At 32.3% G+C, this 25166-nt stretch overlaps 7 protein-coding genes and 1 non-coding gene across 8 annotated transcripts; 3 read left to right on the top strand and 5 right to left on the bottom strand.

Moving 5' to 3' along the window:
• Window positions 1–381: 381 nt before the first annotated feature.
• PHYBLDRAFT_169500 (hypothetical protein) lies at window positions 382–2278 on the bottom strand (the record flags this gene model as incomplete). The annotated part of the gene is made up of 6 exons (XM_018436085.1): window positions 382–509; window positions 626–668; window positions 807–869; window positions 1226–1250; window positions 1578–1746; window positions 2083–2278. 6 exons carry the CDS (start codon window positions 2276–2278, stop codon window positions 382–384), a joined length of 624 nt encoding a protein of 207 aa, XP_018290403.1.
• A 2440-nt stretch (window positions 2279–4718) lies between these two features.
• Window positions 4719–5053, top strand: PHYBLDRAFT_146556 (hypothetical protein; the record flags this gene model as incomplete). Its single annotated transcript, XM_018431671.1, has 2 exons — window positions 4719–4902; window positions 5025–5053. 2 exons carry the CDS (start codon window positions 4719–4721, stop codon window positions 5051–5053), a joined length of 213 nt encoding a protein of 70 aa, XP_018290404.1.
• A 412-nt stretch (window positions 5054–5465) lies between these two features.
• On the top strand, window positions 5466–6652 carry PHYBLDRAFT_65589 (hypothetical protein; the record flags this gene model as incomplete). Its single annotated transcript, XM_018441489.1, has 5 exons — window positions 5466–5485; window positions 5541–5642; window positions 5699–5767; window positions 6234–6298; window positions 6531–6652. 5 exons carry the CDS (start codon window positions 5466–5468, stop codon window positions 6650–6652), a joined length of 378 nt encoding a protein of 125 aa, XP_018290405.1.
• A 2391-nt stretch (window positions 6653–9043) lies between these two features.
• PHYBLDRAFT_65588 (hypothetical protein) lies at window positions 9044–10441 on the bottom strand (the record flags this gene model as incomplete). The annotated part of the gene is made up of 4 exons (XM_018441488.1): window positions 9044–9327; window positions 9601–9707; window positions 10042–10092; window positions 10386–10441. 4 exons carry the CDS (start codon window positions 10439–10441, stop codon window positions 9044–9046), a joined length of 498 nt encoding a protein of 165 aa, XP_018290406.1.
• Window positions 10442–11560: 1119 nt separating this feature from the next.
• PHYBLDRAFT_146558 (hypothetical protein) lies at window positions 11561–11936 on the top strand (the record flags this gene model as incomplete). Its single annotated transcript, XM_018431672.1, has 2 exons — window positions 11561–11744; window positions 11857–11936. 2 exons carry the CDS (start codon window positions 11561–11563, stop codon window positions 11934–11936), a joined length of 264 nt encoding a protein of 87 aa, XP_018290407.1.
• A 2956-nt stretch (window positions 11937–14892) lies between these two features.
• PHYBLDRAFT_t161 lies at window positions 14893–14974 on the bottom strand. Its single transcript has one exon. It is a non-coding gene; the product is annotated as a tRNA-Leu (tRNA).
• A 4510-nt stretch (window positions 14975–19484) lies between these two features.
• Window positions 19485–21425, bottom strand: PHYBLDRAFT_65587 (hypothetical protein; the record flags this gene model as incomplete). The annotated part of the gene is made up of 1 exon (XM_018441487.1): window positions 19485–21425. The coding sequence occupies one exon, from the start codon at window positions 21423–21425 to the stop codon at window positions 19485–19487; it is 1941 nt and encodes a 646-aa protein (XP_018290408.1).
• An 899-nt stretch (window positions 21426–22324) lies between these two features.
• PHYBLDRAFT_146560 (hypothetical protein) lies at window positions 22325–24254 on the bottom strand (the record flags this gene model as incomplete). Its single annotated transcript, XM_018431673.1, has 5 exons — window positions 22325–22438; window positions 22799–22962; window positions 23020–23125; window positions 23189–23415; window positions 24203–24254. The coding sequence occupies 5 exons, from the start codon at window positions 24252–24254 to the stop codon at window positions 22325–22327; spliced, it is 663 nt and encodes a 220-aa protein (XP_018290409.1).
• Window positions 24255–25166: the final 912 nt, after the last annotated feature.

Consider the following 25166-nt stretch of genomic DNA (forward strand, 5'->3'; position numbering starts at 1 on the left):
GAGACCTTCACAGTATAAGGAAATTTCAGCGAAACAATTACTCTATTTCAAGATATTTTCAAGGCCATTTACCATGCATGTAACCGTATGCTATTAGGAGCCACTGAGTAATTCGTATATATTACTTTGGGATATTACTATTTGTATGGTTATTGTATCTTGAATAATACCACTTTTTTCATATATTGAATGATTTTTTTTTTCACCTGCATCTATAACGTGGCCCTTGGTCTTTTGCTTTACATTGCTATTTCTGGTGAATAATCTATAACAGCTTTACTTTATGGTATCTTTTTATTAGGAGCTTTCAAAAATTTTGCATACTATTACATAATTTTACATCCTTTTACAGCAGGAATGTTCGATTAGTTATATACCAAATTAATTTTTTTGGGTAATTGTGTTTGATGCAGTATCTGTAGTGCACCTAGAACCATTTTTCTGGCGCAATAATTTACCCACAAACAAGTACTCCACTTTTGTCTTCTCCATAAACGGAGAAACGGCGCCTGTTATACGATTTGTCATTAATATACGTATAGTATATAATTTATTTCTTTTATTGACAGCCAAAGGATACTGTGATTTTACTTGAATCTAGAAAATATTTTTAACTTTAGCTTACACCTTTCTTTCAAATGATGAAATTGTTTCTGGATCTTGTCCCTCTACAATAATATGTGTATTCTGTGGTAGAATACTCTGTACAAGAAATTTTCCTGCTAATAATTGCTACGCCGTACCATGCCAGCTACTATAATATCATTTCAATGCAATATAACAATTCCGATATTAAAACAAATTACCTTCTCACAATCTTCCCCCAAATAAGATATTTGAGTACAAACGTGGTCCAAGTATTTCAGGCACTAGAAAGCTGGATTAAGTATTTGCAATATTATCTTTCTGATTAGTTTTTCTGTCAAGAAAATATTCACACTGATATTTCATTTGCCTTGACTTATAAGCAGTATTATTCTGGCACTATTGTGTGCCCATTGGTGAACCATTTTCGGTTACAACTCTTTTACAAGCTTATTATTTAATAAGAGACCCTAAATTATCATAAAGTAGATAATAACAGAAGTACATGTAGGTTAGATTTTTCATGAAACATAGATTCTCTTTCTCCAACTCCAACTCCAATGATAAGTATGTTCTTTCCAATGATACATACTAAAGACTGTGACTTTGTTTCTATCAGTTCTTTCACTTTTAGACTTACTCTTGTTCCTTGCTGCTCACTCCCTCTAAGCCCTGCATAATACAGCTTTCACTACTCTTGTTAGAGAGCAAAAGCTTTTTACATTTGATTTAAATTTGGACGCTTTACATTAAGGGACATGCGTTTTTTTTTTCTGGCTAAACATTTCAAATCCCGTATAGCCAATAGATCTTTCACCATTTACCCCTTATTTTCATCAAGCTACCATAAGTCAAAATGGATCCAAATGCCCGCATGGCTTAAAGTAGACTATATGCGGGAACAATAGACTGGTAGTATGATCACATATCTAAACCGACCGTTTTTCTGAGACACTTCAACCTAATCTCAGTCAGTTAGCCACCGCACTTACACTCGTCTATAAAAAAAATTGACAGCTTCAATCGCACTAACTTTGCCAAACATGCTACACTTGCTGCTACTGCTATATGTATTTCTAATACCTGTTCTCATCACTGGTATCTTCCCACCAATGGCAATAGCTCCTTGTAAGCCCATATAGGTCCTTGTCACATTATTACCTACATTCAAGATTAATATAGATAAATAACTTTTTCATCCAAATCTCATTGCCACCAAAAACTTTCGTTTTTTCTTACTAGCAATTGGATTATGTGTATATGTCTTTTCACGTCTATAATATTACAATTCTTTTAAGTGCTCTTAAGTGCGGGAACACTTGAGTGTATTTATAGTCTCTTAATGCTGTGTTTTTGGGTATTTCGCTCCTAGCACACGGTAATTTCTATTTATCTCTTTTCTTGTGTAGTAGAGCTGCAGCAAGGAAAAATCCCGGCTATTTTTATATAGTAAATACGCTGTGAGAATGAATTTTGTCTATTTGGCCCTCGAATTACTATATATCCGGCTGATGTTAGCAAGTTTGATCTGGAATCCCAAATGCCTGTACTTAGGATAAAGTACTAACATTGTCTCTCCTTTTTTCTGTTTTTCTCCTTGTTTCTTCGAATAGTATACTTCGGAAGTGTATGGTTCTCTGTAGCCTATCAAGCTAGCGCTGCTACTATACTGATCAGATAAAGCATCTATCATATTACTTCTTCATTCTCTCTCTCGATCTCCTTGTTTTGAATATTATATATATATATATTGTCTTGGCTCACATATGTAGCCAGAAACGCCACATCTAATATACAGGTAAACATTCACTAATACTATTTAGATTTATCTAGGAGTGTTAAATCGTAAATCAATATTATCGGGTGAAGAGACTTGGAATATTCTATATTAAAGCAATTGAATACCCCTGTTTATGCTTTTGAGGTTTACTTATTGGATATTATTAACTCATGTCTAAAATACTTTTATGTGTACTTTTCTTTTAAGAGCATCCGTAGCAGTAGCGTTTAAATTCAGCTTTTCCCGATTTAAATGCTTTTTGGAAATGCTTTTCAAAAAAATCGTCTGCAGCAGTAGCATTTCCGACAGCATGTATTTACATGCTCCGTGATTTGTATGAGCTTGAGCATGGAAAAAGATGCTCAATTCAAAAACGTGCCGAGCATTTAAATCGTCTTTCTTATTATTTTTCTCTTTAAATCGAATGATAGTATATAGCAATACTTACAAAAACTCGCAAAAATTATGCTCACTACAAAGCTGATAGTCTTGAAAACATTTAACTTGTATTTTTTATATTAAAGATAAAAGAAAGATATCTAATAATAATCAACGTTATATGGCTTATGAGCACTTAATTAAATGCTAATTGAAATGCTACTGCTACGGATGCTCTAAGGTAGGCTTTTAATTATGTAGCTTTACTATACACTCTTGACTCTTTATACAATTCAAGCAAGAGCTTGTAAATAAGATAAATGAACCTTGCCTAGTAGTTCATGTTTTTTACTTTTAACTTTCAGCCAATCTTAGATGATTATTTCAAGCATTGTGTGAAGTACATAGACTTAAAAGAATGTGAAGCTATTCGACTTTACTATTCTTTATGTAAGATATAAAACTATTACATTGAACAAATAATCTAGTACACACAATTAATATCTTATTATGTATGAGTTTCGTAAAAGTATACCCGAAATAGTTATTCAAGGTATATACACATCTACTTTAAAAGTGCTTGGAATACAATGATGTGTAACAACCTTTCCTTAACTCAAATTTTAACCCGAAAAGTGCTGAATTGAATTTTTAATGCAATATTAGTAGAGATAAGTATAGTAAATAGTTTCTAAAGGGTTAAAAAGGCAAGGATAACTAAGATATTGAATAAAAGAATATGATAACGCTTGGGTATATCCAACAGCTGGCATGAGCTTTAAGAAATATAAAAGAAAGGCAACTATTTCAAACAGTATGGCATTAACTATTATGAAGAGTTATCTACAAGTGAAGGACAATAAATGATATGAGAATAATGGTGCTCAAACGGAAATAAAGATTCAATAGTGATAGAGTTATGCTTCGGTTGATGGTTTCTAGGAAGCTTTTGTAGTAATAAATTAAATTATATCTACTATAAGCTTTACAAGTGACGTAGACAATAAGGTGTATCACTCAATGTATCACGACGAAATCCTGCAAAAAGAAGTTGTATTCTTTTTGAAAGATGTCGCGCTCAAATAGGCCTACAATGCACACACATACACATCATAACAAACATAAACTGTGCTTTATAAAAATTGCAGTCCCAATTACTTTACCAAAAACATCGCATAAGATTGTTTCTTTGGCTTTGATGGCAATTGTGCTATTATATAAATGTTTATATGTACATTAGCAATGGCTACTACTAATCGATCGCACCTAAAATATAAGTTTATTTTAGTCAGAGTATTTACTTTTCCGCTTGGTTGACCGTAAAATACTAGGGATCATGTAACTAGATCTATACAGCCCATATTTATCAGGGTCGGTCGTAACTCGTTTGAGATGTTCTTAAGATCCTTGCTTGCTTCAATAATGATATATATATATATATATATATCTGCTAAATAGTCTTTACTAAATTTGTGGGTAATGACGCCAGGGACATAATAATACGCAATACAAGCAAGGAGTCTTTCAATTAATTCAGGGCTTCCTAGAAATGTGTGTGTGTGTCTTTGTGTGTCTGTGTGTGTAAGTGTGTGTGTGTGATTTGTATATTGAGTTATATTACTGCATGTATAAAGTCTTGTTATTTTTAGACATTCATAAATCCCAAATCTTAAGCGTAACACTTTATCCCTTTAATATATTCTAGCATCTAGCTCAACGTGTGCAAATGTCTCCTCTGTCTTAATCAGTCCGTAAATGGGTTTCGATCTTAAAGATCAATATGGTCTTTAAGGAAAAGACATTTCTTCTTCTATTATTACACTATTTTAATTTACTCACTACACATGGTTCATATAAACACAAATGTGCTTAATACAAGGGACTCTTTTGAAGCAGCCAAAATCTAGCACTATATAAGAAACAACTTTTTTTCTTATTTTTTAAATCATTCACTTTCATCTTCATCTTCATCAACATGCTTTTCCAAAAGACCATCCTTGCCTCCCTCTTCGCCATCTTGGCCTTTGCCTCTGCCACCTCTGCCACTCCCTTTGGTCTCTCCAAGCGTGCTTGTGATTACTCTTGTCCCGACAACTCTTGCAATGACAAGTGCCAGGCTGCTGCTGATGGAAAAGCCGTTGCCCCCATTTGCCAGGATGGTGCCTGCTACTGTGGCTTCAACCCTTAATTTTTTTTGATTTAAATATATCAAGGTAAATATCTTATAAGCGTTCATATAATTTTCTTTTCATTTATTCAATTCGATTTATTCTTTTTGTAGGAATTATACCAGGCTCAATTGTTTTTTAAGCATCAATTCCATTAGCATTTTCTGTCCCTCATTCATTATATAGCATGCTTGTCATAGTCTCTCTAGAAATCTGTTTTTTTTTTCCGATCTATAAAGAAACTATTTACAATCAATTTTTATAATGTTCAATGCTGTGATGTTGAAGATATTGGGTGTTTGTATGTGGGTGTACTTTTGATATGTCAATATATCTAAAATAATGTTAGCTTATAGTCAGCTTGACATCGTACATATTATAGACATTATGTTAATTTCGGATCTGTAAAATTTCTGGGATTATTATATTGGAACGATTTAACAAATATGAAGCAAAAGGGACGCAGGAGTGCCCTAGTAGAGGAGCAGCGTGACACTATAATTGCTCAAATTCCCAAATCTACCATTATATTCAACTAAAAGCCAATTTTATCAATGATAGTGCTATTAAAAAGGTACGGTGTGGGAATAATAAAAGGTAGTCTACAAAAAGAAGTGATTTTTATATAGATGGTCGAACAAAAAAAAGGAGCAATATTATCAAAAGGCCTATTCCAATGTTGAGGTTGTGGTTGATAATGGGTTTCCTTTGATCAAGATTATCAGGCATGTGTAAGCTTATCTTAGTGTAAATAGTACGTAAGTTAATATTTATTCTTAAGCTTTAGTAGTATCTGCGCTATCTGGAATACATGTCGTCTGAAGTTCTTGGGTGCTTCTCAGAAAACAGTCTTATTGTAAAATTCTGATCGACAATTGTAGAGGCCACCTTTTATGGTTCCAGACTTATAATCAACTAGTAAACCCACGTTTGCAAAGTCCAAATGTGATTTGTATTAACTCAGCTCCTTAAGGTGTAATACAATATCGTTTAGCTAAGATAAAACAAATTTTAATGTGGATCTACGAGTAGTATATTGTCTCACTAACATCAACGACTTTGGGAATATTGAGCTCGGCGAAGCCGGCACAGACACATAGGTTCCCGCTGTAAAAGAGATCATGATTTATTTCAAGACAAATTTGACAGTATATCTAAGTACATGCCCTTTACATTCATATACTTGGTGTGGACAGACTAAAAGTTCAAAAAAAGGGCAAAAAAGGGCAAAAAAGGGCAAAAAAGGGACAAAATTAATTAAACTCTCGCCCAATGATATGACTTAACTTTTTGCTCTTTTTTGCCCTTTTTTGAACGTTTAGCCTGTCCACACCAAGTGTAAACCAACCATTATATAACAGGGATTTGAATTACAGAAGTTTTAATGGTAGTAGATATAAACACTATTATTTGGATCTCTTTAAATAAATAACACTCTCACAGTATCTACTTTTCACATTTATTGAGATACTAAGCTTTTGGTCTTGCCCTCTCAAAGCTCAAATTTGGAGCAAAATTTGCTTTCGATTTCTTACTACGCCCGACTCTCTGATCATTACCCATCTACTCAAAACATGCCCCCACCCCACCCTCAATATAAGTTTTTAATTCTATCATAGACATTCATATGATCATTGGATGTACATTAAGTGTTATCTGGAGCGCCCACTTCCGCCTAGTTTTTGATAATTTAGTATTTGTCCCAAATCCTATAGCAGCCCTAGCTACCCTACACATCTAAGTCTCTAAGCAGAAACAGCACTAGCTATTCTCTAGTCCTTTCATATTTAATTTTGCATCTAATAAACAATACAAAAAATGACAATCCCAAATATCTTTCTCCGTCCCAAAAAGACAAGTAATCAACTACGAGAAGGTTACATGGCATAACCTTAAAACCCAAGAAAGAATGTAAAAAGTGAATTACCGGGAATAATCTTGCTATAATACAAGAGTATGTGGACCTCAAACACCTGTTTTTTCAGAGGATCTGTCGCTAATAACTGGGATATGATTATCAGAGGGTCAAAAGCATATGCTGAACTGTGCCTACTATTTGATAACATGATGTAAATTGTTCTCTACATCTTTACCAGCTCTCACTTAAGACGGAATTTGCGTATATGTTTTCTTAAGCGCATTATTGAAATGGTAAATATACTTGATTGCGTTTGGATATGTTTGTGTTAGTAAAATAAGTGTAAGTACAAGTAAATAGATAGCCTGTTGACAGAGTCGATATTTATCTTGCCAAAACTAGTAGCCACATTTAATATGTGCTTGAATAATCTCACAGACTTAAAACCATGGTTCAGTTACTACAATCAACTTCACTACATAGTAAATATAACGAGCTTTAGAGAGAAGGGATTCATATTTCGAGCAGATATTTTAATATATATTAGCTAGACGTCTTTTCATAGATATTATGCAAGAAAAAAAATTCCAAATAAATTGCTGTATATACGTTGGTAAACTTGTAGAATGAGGTTTCCGTTATTCGACTTAATTAAGTCAAAGTTTACGCTTGATAAGTATATGTAAACAGCCTTTACTGTACCAACAGTAATTCTTTGTAAATCCTGGATGAATTTATAGCTGAAATGGGATTTATATTCAGCTATTGTAATTCTATTTTACAAGAGTCTTGGTCTTCAGTTTGAGTTATTTTAACTCAACCAAACAAATACTCTGTATTCTCAAAATGATTCCATGAAAATAGGCCAAGTTCAATCATTCACCCTCCCGTTTTTTTTTCATGGACTATTATCCTTCACCGATTATAATCTGCAGATTGAAGTTGTACTTGTTCTTTCTACGGAGTACATTATTTTCTGCAGTTCGTTACACGACACTAACCCCTTATCAAATCCAAAAAAAAAATAGCCCTTGTCATTACCTAGCATTTTAATATACACAGATCAAAAATTCGTGCAAATTGCTACGTTTGATAGCTTTCAACAAAAAATACTACTCTAAATCTTTGGGATCTTTGACACTTTTTAATCTAGTGCTACAGAACTGTGCAATTGTGGTTTACAATTTATGACTAAGTATATTTTCCCAATAATAGTATATCGGGCTCTCTCCTGGATTAACAATAATAGGGGTAAATGTGTAGAGCTTACAAAGGTATTATCCCCTCATAAACAGGTTACAATGTATCTTATTTCTTAATTATATCCTACACACTAGAAATTATAAGCAATACATGTCTTTTTACACTATCTTGTACAATAACTAAACTATAAACACTATAACGGTGGCTATTACAAGCTTTGTGCACGTCCAAGCCTTTTACCAAAATAAAGGGAGGTACTAAAATGACATCTCTATAAGTAGCAATGGGTTATAATATACGGTAATGAAAGGTTTATATATAAAACAAGAGAAATATTTGCAATGGGTATATATAACGAGTTATCTTTTACAATTCATACTATATAGCAGATAATATATTCTTAGTAAATACTATTATGTACCCATAAATTTAGTTAATGACATTGTACACTTATACGCTGTATTTTCTACATACAGCGTTCTGGATTCTGCTGGTAGTTGTCTAGGCCATATTATTAAAATAACTTTATTATTTGGATCATTTTATTTTTAAAGCACTAGATTAATTTATTTTTATCGTACAGACAATACTACTTTAGACACCATCAAGGGTTAAGTGCATATTATGGATTATTTACACCTTTTATTTATTGTAAGAAAATAAGATTGTAGTTTATTCATGCTCTACCTCACAGATAGAGCAATGCTATATAATTGAAAGGGTGTACCACTAGCTCAAACCCTTTTGAAACTACGCATAAGATGTCTTTGCATTAGTGCCGTAGTTGCTGTTTAAACATAGAGGTACATATAGACCTTCTTAGATTCATTATTTTATCCCTTATGTGCTTCAATACACTCTCTTTGATGTAAGTGTTAAATATCCCTTAGAAATCTTAAAGTCGACTAAACAGCTAAGCAACTGGGAGATAATTGAAGCCATCGAGCTCAAAATCACTCGTTGATTCGGTGGCAAGTGTATTCGCTGACCACTTGTATTAGGTACATAGATGTACGTAGAGTCATGGCTCCTTAAAATAAATGAGAGTATATAAGTACCAGTCATTATTTTCTAATTTTCGAAACTAATTTCATCTTCATCTTCATCAACATGCTTTTCCAAAAGACCATCCTTGCCTCCCTCTTCGCCGTCTTGGCCTTTGCCTCTGCCACCTCTGCCACTCCCTTTGGCCTCTCCAAGCGTGCTTGTGATTACTCTTGCCCCGACAACTCTTGCAATGACAAGTGCCAGGCTGCTGCTGGTGGCAAAGCCGTTGCCCCCATTTGCCAAGATGGTGCCTGCTACTGTGGCTTCAGTCCTTAAGAGATCTAAAAGTAAGTTAAATACCTTTTTACCTATAGAAATATATATATATATAATATTGGATGATGTATGTCTGACTCTATTTTCTTTAGTCTCTTGCATATAAACGGTTTATTTTTTGCCAATATTTTATTGACACACAAGTCGATATTTCATATTGTGCTCAGTTTTATTCAATAAAATATTAAATAAATCTACTTCTTCTGCTCATATTGCTACTGTGTGTGTATAGCTTTTAGAAGTATTTCTCATAAAAAATACCTTAGTACTATATTCAATTCATGTATATTTATTATATATTTAACTCGGTACAAGGAATATTGACTCTACTAATGCGCCTTCCAAAAAATGAGCGCATGGAGGCTTTGAAGAGCTATTGTTTACTTTGTTAAAAATGTGGTTACCATTTATGCTTTGATAAAAAATGAGTAAATTTTTCTGATATTCCTAATGTGAACTAGACTATCAATACTTAGTCTAGGATGCTACAACAAAATAATAAGCAAACTATACTCACACTCTAACCTTCCTCAATTTTAGAAAAACAAATGGATCGTTACTAAATAAAATGATGTATATCAGTATTTGTAATTTTTCAGCAATAATATATGGACTGTATATTTGTAATACTGGTTTCTATCAGGTTGCATGTTTCTTCTTTAATTGGTGTTTATCCTTTGGCTTGGCTCATGAGCATCATAGATAAATATTTATAATTTTAATTCGGTACTGGCTGCAGACTTTACTTGATTTCTTTTATTTTTGAAAAACAATTGTCTACTCGTTTCTGCTTAAACCTAAAGAAACATTCAAGCTATGATAAGTATATGCTCTGTAAAAAAAAAGCGCTCGCACTCCTCATATTGCATTTCTCTCTTTTTCCTTGTTTTCTTCCATAAAATAGTACTTTTAATTTGCTTGTGAAAAGCTCAACCAAATCCCATGTCTGCTCACATTGGTTTTACATTGTTAAAGTTATATATGATCTTTCTTTTAAAGACGTTATTAGGGTGGTTTATAAAGAGAATTTTGGATATATTAGTATTCACTTTAAGAACATTTACCGTTTCAATTCAAGCAATTTCTTTACCAATTTTGCTTAAAGTATGAATAAGAAACGAATATAAAGCATAGTTGTAAATACATGCCTTTAGGTTTTTCTATGCTTTTTATATAATGTATAACATCATTTTCTTTTACCTATATATTTTTATTCTCATTTATAATTATATATATGCCCTAAGTTTTAGTGAGTGTTATCACAAATACATGTATATTGACTTATCAGATAAAAACTTTTATATCAGATTTACTAATAAAGTTATATAGGTGGTCCAATATATTCTTTACGGTAATATGCACACGTAGTTAAGCTAGTAATACCAGATTAAAATTCTTAGCGCCGATATGTGGATGAATCTTACAAGTGATATATAGTAAACTTTAGAGCTTATTTATGAGAATAACAGACACAATACCCATTACCATTTCATTAATGTGTGAATGCTTTAAGTATACGTAGCACTTCATACGTCAATAAAATAAGCCAATGTTGTGTATATCTTAATTGTGTGAAGAGACCTAAACTAAAAGCTTATAATTCTGCGATGATCTTCTTTCTCGACGTTTATTGTTATCATGTAACTACGAGCCTATAAAACTTAATTGACTAATAAGATATATGTTAGTGCCTAACATTTCTACCTCTGATATAAGAATCATACAAGTTTAAAGTAATGTTAAATAATAACTTCCTTCTGTATATAAAAGCTCCCTAATTGCTCATAGTAGTATATTAAGGCCTTGTGCTTATATTATCTTGAGCTTTAGTAGTAATTATCATAAATAAATAGCAGTACACCAATATCAATTGCAGGCAGACATACTCTTATATTATTAAGATTTATCAATATATCCGGTTGAAGTAAAACTTTAATTGAGGCCTCTCTAGTGTTCTCGGATGAATTATAATATGATATTTCAACTTTGTTTTATATTTAGTTGGCCAAGGTTTATAATAAAATTCGATGTATTTTTTTTGGGTCCTAACCTCTTTAAAGTTTGTTACTCTCCTTGGATCTCGTCTATTTAAAGCTAAATATTTTAATCTTAGTACCACTGTAATCCAAGATTTGAAATTATTATTATTTTTGGATCATAGTCTTCTTGCAATTTCCCTGTATAAGACAGCACTTTAGTCGACTATATAAACAGCCTATTTTCTTAATTTTTTTTAATCTCTATCTCATCTTCTTCTTCTCAAACATGCTTTTCCAAAAGACCATCCTTGCCTCCCTCTTCGCCGTCTTGGCCTTTGCCTCTGCCACCTCTGCCACTCCTTTTGGTCTCTCCAAGCGTGACTGTAACTACGCTTGCCCCGACAGCTCTTGCAATGATAGATGCCAAGCTTCTGCTGGTGGCAAAGCCGTTGCTCCCATTTGCCAGGATGGTGCCTGCTATTGTGGTTTCAGCCCTTAAGAGCACTTGTAAGTATATACTCTTTGCGTTTATTTCATTTCAATGTACATCTAATTAATTATATCTTACGTGTTTAACTTTAGATATCATGCCGGTTTATTTTATCTATTCTCTATTGCTTTTTTGGTTCGAGGGGTATTCATACGAGAACCAGACTTATTGAATAAAGCACAAAATAAATATTTCTTGTTTTCTATTTTCTTTTCAATTGTATTTACATTTATATATACGTTTTACATGTGTGTATACCCAAGACAACATTAGACGTCTAATTAAGAGCTGGGAGCTTTGTAGAGCCTATATTATTACAGTTTATTATAATGAGACTGTGATAGCATAAATATCATAGTATATTACGTGTAAGTAGTTCGTTTTAATCAATTAAATAGTGTTATATAACTATTTAAATATAGCCAAGTATAATGGAGGGTAAATTTATAAAAGTCTGGTAGTCGATTAAGAATTCAAAATTGAATGAGTTTGACTAACTAATGTAGCTACTTGGAAGTTTATTCACGTCTTTTTCTTTCCTTTTTAACTTTGGCTACCTTTATCGAGCCGCAACTCATATATAAAATGTTTTATAGAGGTTTTGATACTCTGAATTATATATTCCCAATCTAGAGCTATATTAATCGGGGCAGAACCATTTTGATAATACCAAGTATAAAGCTACTGTTATAGTATAATTATAAAATTGGGCTGGCTTCGATGATCCGTTCAGTATCTGTCTTGACTTTCTATTTTATAAAAAAAACACTCGTTCTGCTTAAAGCGTTCAACAACACTGGCCTTTCTTTATATGTATGTCATAAGTATGCAGAGGGCCACAGTTTTGATCTGAAAAGTAATTAAAGGGGTAGTCTTATCAAACCCTCCCTTTTTCAGTATCCCGGTACGGACTGAAAATACCATTTTGTTACACGTATATTTCTGCTCCATGAAGATATAGTTTGTCTATATATATATTTCGATCGGTACTTTGAATAAAGCTGTGGAACAGAAGATTTAATTCTTTATATTGAAGATAGTAGCTAACCACACGTAAATAGAATGCATAAGTAAAGGTACTGAGTATTATAAAATACATTTTAACTGCTCTCTCAAAAGTATATAATTTGAGTAAGTATTAGCTTTAATGGATATGATCGAAAATCGATTGACTATTATAATTATGTATTGACATGATGCTTTGTGGTAATCGGGTGTATGTAAAGAAAGGGGGGGGGGGGGGGGGGGGGGTGATAAAGTTCTTCTGTTATTTTTCTTTATCTTGACAGGAGTAATAACCAACAGTATGTGAAAGCAGATCGCCTTATATTAGCCGTATACTTGTCAATAGCGAGCATTTTTTATACTTTACAGATTGTCCTTTTATTTGGATTATCGAATGATACATATCCTTTACACATGGATAAGTTCTTATATATATATGTGTGTGTGTTTTACAAGAGAGTCACTAAGGGTCAAATTCTATATATATATTTGAACCTCTATTCTGGCTTCAGTGTTAATCAGTACTGGCCGATCAATTGGATCTGACTTGCTTCTATATTGTATGGCGTAATATATTAAATGTTACGCAATACATATGATTCCCCCTTGACTTTATAATGCAAAATCTCGATCGTCTAAATATATTTGAGGTACCAAAACATTTAGGGGGCGGAGGTGTAAATCACTCACTGTTGAGCTAGTGTCTAATGATATAGAACATCTTTTAAGCCTCCTTTAAAATTGATATAGCTAAATATTTGGTGTGTGCTTATATTTAAGTCTCTTATACTCCTTGATCCACAGTGAGCTTGATCTTTTGACTTTTTTATAGCAAAAGGAAGACCAACCCATATCGGGAACGACAAGTTAACCATACTAAGATTTTATAGATTCTTCAAAATAATGTCGCGCCCGAGTTCTTGTCAGTAAATCAGGATGACAATTACACAGAGCTCTCTTTTAAGAACGATGACCAAAGTGATTCCCTTTTACTCAAAAAAGAATTAGAAAACACATAGCTTAACAAAATTAGAATAGAAACCGAAACAGACATTTATAATGGCTGGGTAGGTTTAGAAAAGATATAAAAGAGGACATTATTTCATTCAATAGAGGAGGTGTTATCTAGTGGAAAATTGAATATTTTATCCATTTATAATTTAAACGGCTATTTAATTTCCAATAATTGTTATACGTTTTTCTCGGTTGACGCGATTTAGTGGAAAATGTATGTGGAAAATTACGAATTTCATAATTTTCCACTAACATTTTCCATAAAATATTTCCTCAAAATCAAGCTTATTCTCTCACTCTCAAATTAAGGTATAGGGTAGCCAGGAGTGTCTATTGTATATGTAATTAATTTATTCGATCTTTAAAGGTCGAATTTATTTAAAAAAAAAGATTGAAATTTATGAGGATTTAGTTTTCTTATATTTGACACAGTATGATGTTCTCATCAATTGATAAGTTTCCACAACTGCTTCCGGAGTGCTTTGTTTTTTACTGGGTTTGTCTAATCTTTATTTTTTAGAAGTCACACTTTTTCCATTAGATAACACCTCCTCTAATAAAAGTTATCTATCTTTCTATCCTCTTTTTATTCTTTTATCTTCGTTTACGATTCCCAGTGGGTTTGACCAATTTTGGCTGTGTTATAGCATTGGAAGAACAATCCAGATTGAAAACGACAAGTGAATTGGAAGATAGCCTGTCGTTCCCGATCTGGGTTGGTCTTCCTTTTACTATAACAAAGTCAAAAGGTCAAACCCACTGGGGATCAAGGAGTATACATAAAATCAAAGAGAGGATAAAAGATACTTTTTATTGATAGGAATTGAATTGTCTTTAATAGTTTTCTAAACTAATACAGCGCATTATCCGCAGTAAACTATTATACTCTATTTAATTACAAGAGAAGTCCTTTTACTGCGGTTGATGCTCAGAAGATGTTACTGTGGTTAATATTTACAAGACATTACTGCGGTTCGTTATCTATGAGGTATCTTTGACACACAGAACTGCTGCGGTCAATTATCCCGATTTCTCGGATTCATCAAAATAATGTCCGACAAAGAATTTTGATTGGCTGACAAGAATTCAAGAACAGTAAAAAGCAAAACTGAAGACTGCGAGATTCGAACTCGCGCCACTTTCGTGAATACGACCTGAACGTATCGCCTTAGACCACTCGGCCAAATCTCCATATACATTCGTTGACAAACAAAATAAAAAAAAGGACAATAAAATGTCCTGTCGTCTAGTCTAATAATATTATTGAAAATATAATTCCAGTAACTTCTTTTTAATAAAAGTGTTCTTCAGTATCCTCAGTATATTTTCTAAAAAAAATTAGTATCAGTTTAATGAAAAAAAATAAAAAATATCAGCCATTATTATGATATTAATAAAAAAATTACAATAATAAATAGCTAATAGAGAATCTGTTATCGTGAAAAATTAGTAGTTTTCTAGTTTTTTAATCCATTTCATCACCAAATTTTTATTAAGAATTAAGCTTGTTTCTTTACCTTCAAACATAAATATAATATAGTCAAGAGTTGTCTCTATATATCTACTATAATATTTTAGATACAAACAATAGAAAATAATAAATTTGATAATAGAGACATATAGAAATACTGTTGTGAATGAGTATTGATTACTGCTGAATCTGAGAGTAAGACTGAAGGATAAAATAATATTCTCAGCTATTCCAGTCAAATGGATCTGTCTTTATAATATTCTCTAATACACAGATCATCATACACATAATTGATTATTTATTATTATCACCATGACATAGAATATACAAATACATACTCATTATATATATGACATCATCATATTTCATCTATATATTTCTTTTATTATATAAATACTTAATTGAGAGACTACAACTACAACTATTTAATATTATGAAACATCACCCAAGTATCTAGGTCAGAATACTAAAATATTACTAATAGTATAAATGCTCTTCTTTACCAAAACTCTTGGACTGATCTGACTGGAGAAGTATCATATCAATTGGTCTTTCCAAATCTTTCCAGAAGAACAATACTTCTGGAAGATGACTTATCATGATAAAGATTACTTAAGCACACACTGAATTACAAATTAGAAAAACATATAAATATCAGTAGATAGTTTTGTATAGAGAAACAATTGAATTTTATTATTCTTGACTTTCTTTGAAATAAACAACCTACACAAGTTCTCATGAATTCTTTTGTCTATATTATATTTTACTTTATTTTCTCCCCACAACAAGTACTTTGAGACCATATATAAGTTATCCTTTATCTATAAATAAAAAGTGTTCCTTTTTATAAAAAAATATAATCTGCTCTTATCATTATATCTTAGTTTCTTAAGACTTTCTTTCTTTACTATATTTGGTTATTAGAATATATTTATTACTTAACTAGTATAAGTATTACAATTATGACATCAAATCATAAATCATACTCCTTTAGCTCTTAGCTATTCTTTTCTCTTTTACACTAGAGCTTTTGTTGTATCCAACATAATTGTAGATTCAAATAGAGCACATAGATAATAAGACAAAAACATATTGAATAAGTGACCAGTATCAATTATATATTATTTCTCACACTATCATTAAATAAAGAATATACCAATAACAAGGTCACACATCTTAGTCAATATCACTAATCACTCAAACAAGAGCGTGGGTAATAACTTAACAATATATTATCTATGATATAAGAAAACAGACATCACATGATATACTTATATCATTATCCTAAATATACATGCAATGTCTATATAAACTCACATAGCAAATAGCAATAGAAGATCATCTCTTTTTTCATCAATAAACAAAGTCTCACCATACTTCTTGTCTGCACTTTGTTTTTCTTTCTTTTCTAAAAATATAACAGCTTTAGGACTTCCTACTAAGTTAGCTTCATATTGCTCTGACACAGTTTACCCAGCAGTAGGATATAATTATCTTAACAATCTTTAAGATATTATCTACAGTACTAGCTGTAATAATTATTGGTGCGATTACTTAATCATCTATGTTGTGAATGAGTATTGATTACTGCTGAATCTGAGAGTAAGACTGAAGGATAAAATAATATCCTCAGCTATTTCAGTCAAACGGATCTCCCTTTATGATATTATCTAATACACAAATCATCATACACATAATTGATTATTTATTATTATCACCATGACATAGAATATACAAATACATACACATTATATATATGGCATCATTATATTTCATCTACATATTTCTTTTATTATACAAATACTTAATTGAGAGACTACAACTACAACTATCTAATATTATGAAACATTACCCGAGTATCTGGGTCAGAATACTAAAATATTACCAATAGCATAAATGCTCTTCTTTACCAAAACTCTTGGACTGATCTGACTGGAGAAGTATCATATCAATTGGTCTTTCCAGATCTTTCCAGAAGAACAATACTCCTGGAAGATGACTCATCGTGATAAAGATTACTTAAGCACACACTGAATTACAAATTAGAAAAACATATAAATATCAGTAGATATTTCCGTGTAGAAAGAAAATCGAATTTTATCATTCTTTACTTTTCTTTTGAAATAAACAACCTACACAAGTTCTCACGAATTCTTTCGTCTATATTATATTTTGCTTTATTTTCTCCCCACAACAATCTATATATATTTTATACTGACAAGCTGATAGCTACTATGCTATCTCAATATGAATGTGTTTTTATATGGGATAAATTCAACATCCGAGTGTCTGGATCACCACAGAAGATAATGATAAAGAAACAGACATTATATGATATCATCATATTATCACCAAGCTAAATACAATGTCTATATAAATGCACAATACAAATAGCAATAGAACATCATATTCTTTCTGATTCTTTTACTTCTTCTAATAAAATAAAGTCTTGCTGTACTCTCATCTGCACTTGTTTTATTTTATATATGTTGTGAGAAGAAATAAAACAAAATAAAAATAGGGACAAAATGGCTTGTGAGAACTTGTGTAGGTTGTTTATTTCAAAGAAAGTCAAGAATGATAAAATTCAATTGTTTCTCTACACAAAACTATCTACTGATATTTATATGTTTTTCTAATTTGTAATTCAGTGTGTGCTTAAGTAATCTTTATCATGATAAGTCATCTTCCAGAAGTATTGTTCTTCTGGAAAGATCTGGAAAGACCAATTGATATGATACTTCTCCAGTCAGATCAGTCCGAGAGTTTTGGTAAAGAAGAGCATTTATACTATTAGTAATATTTTAGTATTCTGACCCAGATACTTGGGTGATGTTTCATAATATTAAATAGTTGTAGTTGTAGTCTCTCAATTAAGTATTTATATAATAAAAGAAATATATAGATGAAATATGATGATGCCATATATATAATGAGTATGTATTTGTATATTCTATGTCATGGTGATAATAATAAATAATCAATTATGTGTATGATGATCTGTGTATTAGAGAATATCATAAAGACAGATCTGTTTGACTGGTGTGGTGATCCAGACACTCGGATGTTGGGTTTATCACATACAAAAACATATTCATATTGGGATAGCTTAGTAGCTATCATCTTGTCAGCATATAAAATATATATAGATGATTAAGTGATCGCACCAATAATTATTACAGCTAGTACTGTAGATAATATCTTATAGATTGTTAAGATAATTATATCCTACTGCCAGGTAAACTGTGTCAGATAGATACGGAGCTAATTTAGTAGGAAGTCCTAAAGCTCTAGTATAAAAGAGAAAAGAATAGCTAAGAGCTAAGGAAGTACAATTTATGACTTGATGTCATAATTGTAACACCGACACTAGTTAAGCAGTAAATACTCTAATAACCAAATATAGTAAAGGAAGAAAGCCTTAAGAAACTAAGACGTAATGACAAGAGCAGATTGTGTTTTCTTATAAAAAGGGACACTTTTTATTTATGAATAAAGACAACTTATATACAGTCTCAAAGTATTTATATACGTCTCTATTATCAAATATTTTATTTTTCTATTGTTTCGTACCTGAAATACCACATAACCAAATATAGTAAAGAAAGAAAGCCTTAAGAAACTAAGACATAATGACAAGAGCAGATTGTGTTTTCTTATAAAAAGGGACACTTTTTATTTATAGATAAATGACAGCTTATATACGATCTCAAAGTATTTCTATACGTCTCTATTATCAAATTTATTATTTTCTATTGTTTTGTACCTGAAATACTATATATTATACATAATTGCAGTTAGTGAAATATTATACTTTCATTTCTTTTCTTCTTCTGACAGCAGTATATTTATAGAAATTAGAGAAACATTATAAAGACAATCAAAGAAATATCAAAGTATTTAAAATATCTGTCATATGACTAATATAAGATTGTCTTGATATATATATTGCAGTAGACAAGCGATACTGTTGTATTTGAAGTTGCTGTAAGTAGCTGATAGAAGAATTTCTCTCTCTCTTGGTAACACTATTTTTCATATAATAAAGCACGAATTTCAATACAAATTCAATCCAATTTAATACAAGTAAATATATTTTATGTAAAAGTAAGATTAATCCTGTGTTAATATCATTTGCACACGTAAGCAAATATTTATTTACGTATGCACAAAAGAAAGAAGTAGCTTGTAGTTGATAAATAACGTAAAATAAAAAGATAGTGTAAATGATTATATCAACGCATTGTATTCCTCATCCCAATTATAATCAATGGCGCCTAATTCAAAAGGAAATGAATAATGAATAACAGATCCAAGCTTCAATGTAACATATCCACGGTAAAGGTCTATCTTCCATCTTTCTCTCAAGTCATTGATATTTTCTGAATTCCCAAATCCGCGATTTACAGGTATCTTCCTTAGAGAAAAGTTTTCAAAGTATTGTAGAGCTGTTTCAATCTCCATTTGTTCAAGCTGCCACGTGAAATCTCCCATTACACCGTTCCAATTACTTAGATACGATGAATAAAACCAAATAGCATCAGATTCAACCTTCGAATGACTTTTTGAAGTAAACGGATTATTGTAGCGAGGGTAAAGAGCGATTTTTTTGTACCACGGTAGTGACTTTAGAACTGGGGTAGTTTTTGTATTTTCTCTGCGGTTTGGATATGTACTACTTGCATTTAGGTGTATAAAGTTAATGCTGTTCTCTACACTCTCGACAGCGTCTGATACATTGTATCGAACGTTTGAGTGAACAAACGCTTTAAGGTGTGTGTGTGACATATCGATATAAAGATTTCCTGTCTTTGGAGAAACGGGTCCAGTTATATGTACAAAACTCATGCTCATGTAGTTAATATTTTTGCAGCGTCCGGAGATATAACAGAGAATATTATAGTAAAAATGCGAGTTTTTGATTCCTAGAATACGGAGTCCGTGCGGTTTTACGATTTCTGCTAAACTTTCGTCAGTGGTAAGTTGATACGAATCGATAAGTAGTCTCTTCAATCCACTATAGCAATCCAAAACAGTATCAAGAGGTATTATTGTGTGCCTTGTGCGAAGAGTTAAAGACACCAGATGTGGATATGAATCTAATACTGCTAAAACATCCCAATATTTAGAGTGTAGTCCGTAAACATTGACTATAAGCGACTCAAGGAGTTTTCCGTACGAATTTATGCATTGCTTTATAATATTCTCTGCAAAAGGCGGATCGTTTGTGCCCACTTCAGTGACATTAAGCTCTATATGCTTTAATGGTATGCCAAGAGAAAACACGCGGGTCCAATATGCGAGATAAAAGATTGAGCCGTTTGAAATGCTTATATCAAGGCTTGTCAGTTGCTTAAATAGATCCTGCGATGTTGAAATAGCTGGCAAATGTACGGGGCTCATACGAAACTGACGGGTTGGGCCACTAGAATTTGTTTTTATAGTGCGTAAATTTGGATACTTTGTAGCAAAATAATACATCCACCGATATTCCATGGCGCATATTGGGGTTATTAGTGTCTGTAAGCTTGTGATAGGAGTCAGCTTTGGATTAAAGCCAAGGCTTGCGTCTGCAATATCCTCAAATTCTAGGTCGAGACTAAGATATTTCAGCTTTTGTAAATACTTGTGCAGTATTTCAAGACATTCTGGATTAACACTCTTGACATCCCCGGCTTTATTCTGTACAATTTTTAGCCATGTAAGATGAGGGACACAAGCAAGTATCTTTTGGAACTCCAGGTCTGCAATAAAAATATCGACGGTATCCAGGTTCAAACTCATCTCTGTTAAAGACCTCCATAAACTCCAATTCGTATATTTTCCAAAATCTTCTCCAATAAATGCTTCATATTCAAGGACCAGACGACGTATGTTCGGGAAGCATTTTTGCAAAGCATAGAGCTGAATATCCGTTGCATCAACACAGACTTGTAGCTCTAGTATGTGAACATGGTGACCGTTTGTAATATATACTTTGTTTTTGGGGTTTGATAAATCGCAAATGGTTGCCAGCTTTCTCTGACTAGATATCTTTATTTCCTTCCAAATGAATTCTGTAAATTGTGGTAGCCATTGCTTGCAGACTAATGCACATTGAATTTTATCTTTGAGATCAAGGAATCCTGCAATGACTTCAAATATCTCGAATGGGATTGTGAATTGAGACATGATGAAAGAGATTTTGGCTTTTTATATATAAAGTATAAAATTAAATTGAATATACAAAGTGAAACTGTATTTTATTTCTGCACAGATAGAAATGTAATTATGTGATCAGTTGATTTACAGTGCGGCTGGTAAATTTTGTCCGTTCTTAAAAAATAAATGGCGCTACCAAGAAAATGATTGCCCATTTGTTGGCATATGATTGTCGTTTCCGAGATTTCACTTTGTCTTTTTAAAAAAATTCGATTTGTCGGCTTAATTGTAAGCTTGTCATATATAAGCAAATGTTTATTGAAGTGAGCAGTTAATTAGAAGCTCGTTTTGTTATAGCAGTTAATAATTTGGGCCTTAGAGTATCTACAGAATCCATGAAGATTACTGAGGCTTACATTGTTACATGCATCTTCAATTCTTTTACGACAGATTTTCTTCATTCATAAACAATTGATACAATTCGATGCAGAAAAGCAGTAGATTATTGTTCAAATACCTTATGATGGGAAATAATCCTGTTTCTGAGTCAAGAGTGTGCAAAAAAATGAATATATTTGACTTTTTGCTTTTCCAACAGACATGGGTAGGTTTGAGTGCGGAAAAAGCGGTAGGAATCGCCTAGAAAAGTCTTTTAAAACTGCTGTCTATTAAGCTAAAATAAAGAATTTGCTTGCATAACCTGTACAAAAACTGGTAAAATTAATTTTTATGTATTGCCATAATGCATCCAATGCTGTCTTATTTATCATGTTGCATTTGTTAAATTCTATAACACAGCATTCTTTATTCTATATAAAATGATATAGTTTATGAGATTCCTCTCAAACACGTTTGATTGGGCTCATTGAAGCTCTACCATGACGAAGTGTCATAACAGACATATAGTCGCATTAGGCTACTTTTGGTTTCTACTGTAGCGAATCGAAGATGCAAAAACAACACAATTGAGCCATCATACTAAGCATCTGGGTTAAAAGAGCCCGCAGGGCGGCGCCGCAACCAAGCGTAGCGAGATAGAACGGCTAGTATAATATACTTAAATCACACAAAGCTGGAAAATGATAATAAGCATTTGCATGTCAAGTATTATACAATGGAGAGGATTGAAAGGAGGTGTTCAAAAAACATAAAAATAGAACAAACTAGGGGTGTGGTGGAGAATATATGGACCTTAAATTGTTCGTGTTAGGCCAATATTCTTCTTATGTTAATTTATATAATGTGGGGTTTATCACATCAGTCAGAACAACAGGCATACTCGAAGAGTATCGGTACTCGGCCTTTTTCTTCATGTGGTCTTCTTTTAAGGCCACAATTTAGTCAATAGAATTCCCCATAATACCCTAAATATACTATAAGCAATGTCACGTAAACAGGCTTACTATGATAAAGCGTTTTGCCTTCATGTTCCAACAGAACTGCGCCAAGTCAGGAACAAAGTCATCGTTTTCAGAGAAATCTGGTATGAGAAGAAGAGAGCCTTCTATCCACATATCAAATATCCTATTTATCTTGAACGAAAGGCTCCAGAGGTGCAACTGTTTGCCTATCGATGTACAAGAAATTTATCTTTGTCATACCTAAACACATGCATAATACACACCAACTGCATTCAAGAAGAAGACCTTCACATTTTCAAAGCTTTCAATGGAAGCGCAGGAATAATGATCAACGATTGACTTCAACATTGCTACTCCACCAAACATCCCCTTGTGATTGTCAAAGCACAGCCTCTACATGACCTTGCTTTAATAGCAGTCAGAAACTTCTACCAGAAAGACCCCAATTTCTTTCAAGCCAAAGAGCTTCACTAACCCATCATTTTTATATTGACTTTTCAGGTCAACAAATACTTTTTGAAGTCTTAATTGACTTGTCATGCTCTCCAGAATGGGCTGACCTTTAAAAAATCCAGCTTTACAATCTTCAGGTTCCAAGTTCCTGGCTACGATATTGACGAAAGGCTTCACGAGTACCTCGGAGAAAGCATCTTCTGAGCCTTTAAACAAAAAATGCGACGTGTACATATTAGGGGGTTTCATTATATCTTCGGATAAGTTCAGATTAGGATTCGGAAGGCGGATTTTAAACCTGTAGCCAATGATAGTAAACATAAAATAGAAATTATTGAGTCCCCCTTTTTAATTAATCGTCTTATTTTTGTACCTGCTATTTTATTATAAAAAATTAAGTTAATTTCTATCACTTATATTAGGCATTTTGCTTACAAAAGTTTGTATATAAAATAGAAATATGTAAGAGAGACAAATAAATTGATAAACTTTTGCTTTAAGTCTTTCAAGACGTCAAAATGAGCAATCCTCCATTTCAATCCGAAAGCTTTTTTCTTCAGATTAAATCTACACATTTTAAATCTATTCAAATTCTTCCAAGCCAATAATTTCACAATTTAAACACCCGCTTTACGAATCCTAATCTGAATTTCTATACAGAGATAATGAAACCCTCTATCGAGTTTTTTCTGGACACGTCATTTTACCCTGAAGAATTAGAGAAAGACACCAGGTCCCGCACATGTAATCAGAATTGCTTACCCTATAGAAAAAAAATAGGCGATCTTAGTGAATTGTTGCAAGTCTTCCGAGGTTTAAAATGACTTGTACTTGAGTTTTAATTAAGCACCAATTTCTCTCTCGCTCTCTTTTATATTCTACTTTTTTTTTTACCCCACCATGTTTTTTGCAGTCAAAGCAAAACATCTTTTTCTTAGCTTTTTCAACCCGTTACAAAACTAAATACCAAGTTATTCAAATCTAATGGCTTACCAGCGGTAGCTTGGGTGGGTCCTAAGCGGTAACCAGGACGGAATTTTTTCATCTTCTTTGAATTCTAGTCAGTCTTTGTCTCAAACGACGACCCTCCTGGAGATCTTCTTCTGCTTGTCTTCTGATACGTCCAATCCGAATGACACGAGTGAACCTTACAGGTATAATCCCATCATATCTCAGATTGTTAAATATATGCCGGAAGTTCAGGACAGCAGCAAGATCCCGATTTCACAAACGATGCATAACCTCTGACCCGTCCATGTTCTCTAAACAATTTAGATTGGTACATCTAAAAGGACTTGTTTCTATTTTTTTTCACAAGGTCTAAAATTATTAAGTCTCTAAAAGGAACACACTTAATAACTATGAAGGCTAGTATTAATAAAATGCGAATCAGCAAAGTTGACAAAAGAAAGCAATCTGAGAAGAATTAACAGAAAAATATATGCATCAAGTACAATTTGGTTGTCAAGATTGCTCGCATGCTCATTAGAAATCTCGGTAGATTTAGAGAATTGCAAGGAATCTGTCTTCTTGTTTTTCAAAAGTAGGAATGAGACATGACAATGTTAACACAAAGCAGGTTTATACTCTTTGATAAAAAAATTAATTAAGCAATATACATGCCTTCATCAATACCATAGTACTTAGATAATAGCCTTTTTTTAGATAAAAAAAATGTAAAAAGTATCACATAAAAATAGATATATGTATATTATTTAATGAATGTATAGCTTAAGTTGTTACTAAATATCATAAAAAATAGTAATACTTCTTTCCATACTTCTTTATATTCAACTTGTATTATTTTGATCAATAAAAACTATAAAATTCCAATATAAAACCGTGTATTTGTTGAACCAATTATAAGAATAGAGATATCTAAAAAAAGGTATAGATTTGCCATATTTAGAATATTTGATTGGATTATATGCAAAAATGATCTGAAATCCAACGAATT

The sequence above is a fragment of the Phycomyces blakesleeanus genome, assembly GCF_001638985.1.
Source record: "Phycomyces blakesleeanus NRRL 1555(-) unplaced genomic scaffold PHYBLscaffold_13, whole genome shotgun sequence".
In the NCBI taxonomy this organism is placed as follows: domain Eukaryota; kingdom Fungi; phylum Mucoromycota; class Mucoromycetes; order Mucorales; family Phycomycetaceae; genus Phycomyces; species Phycomyces blakesleeanus.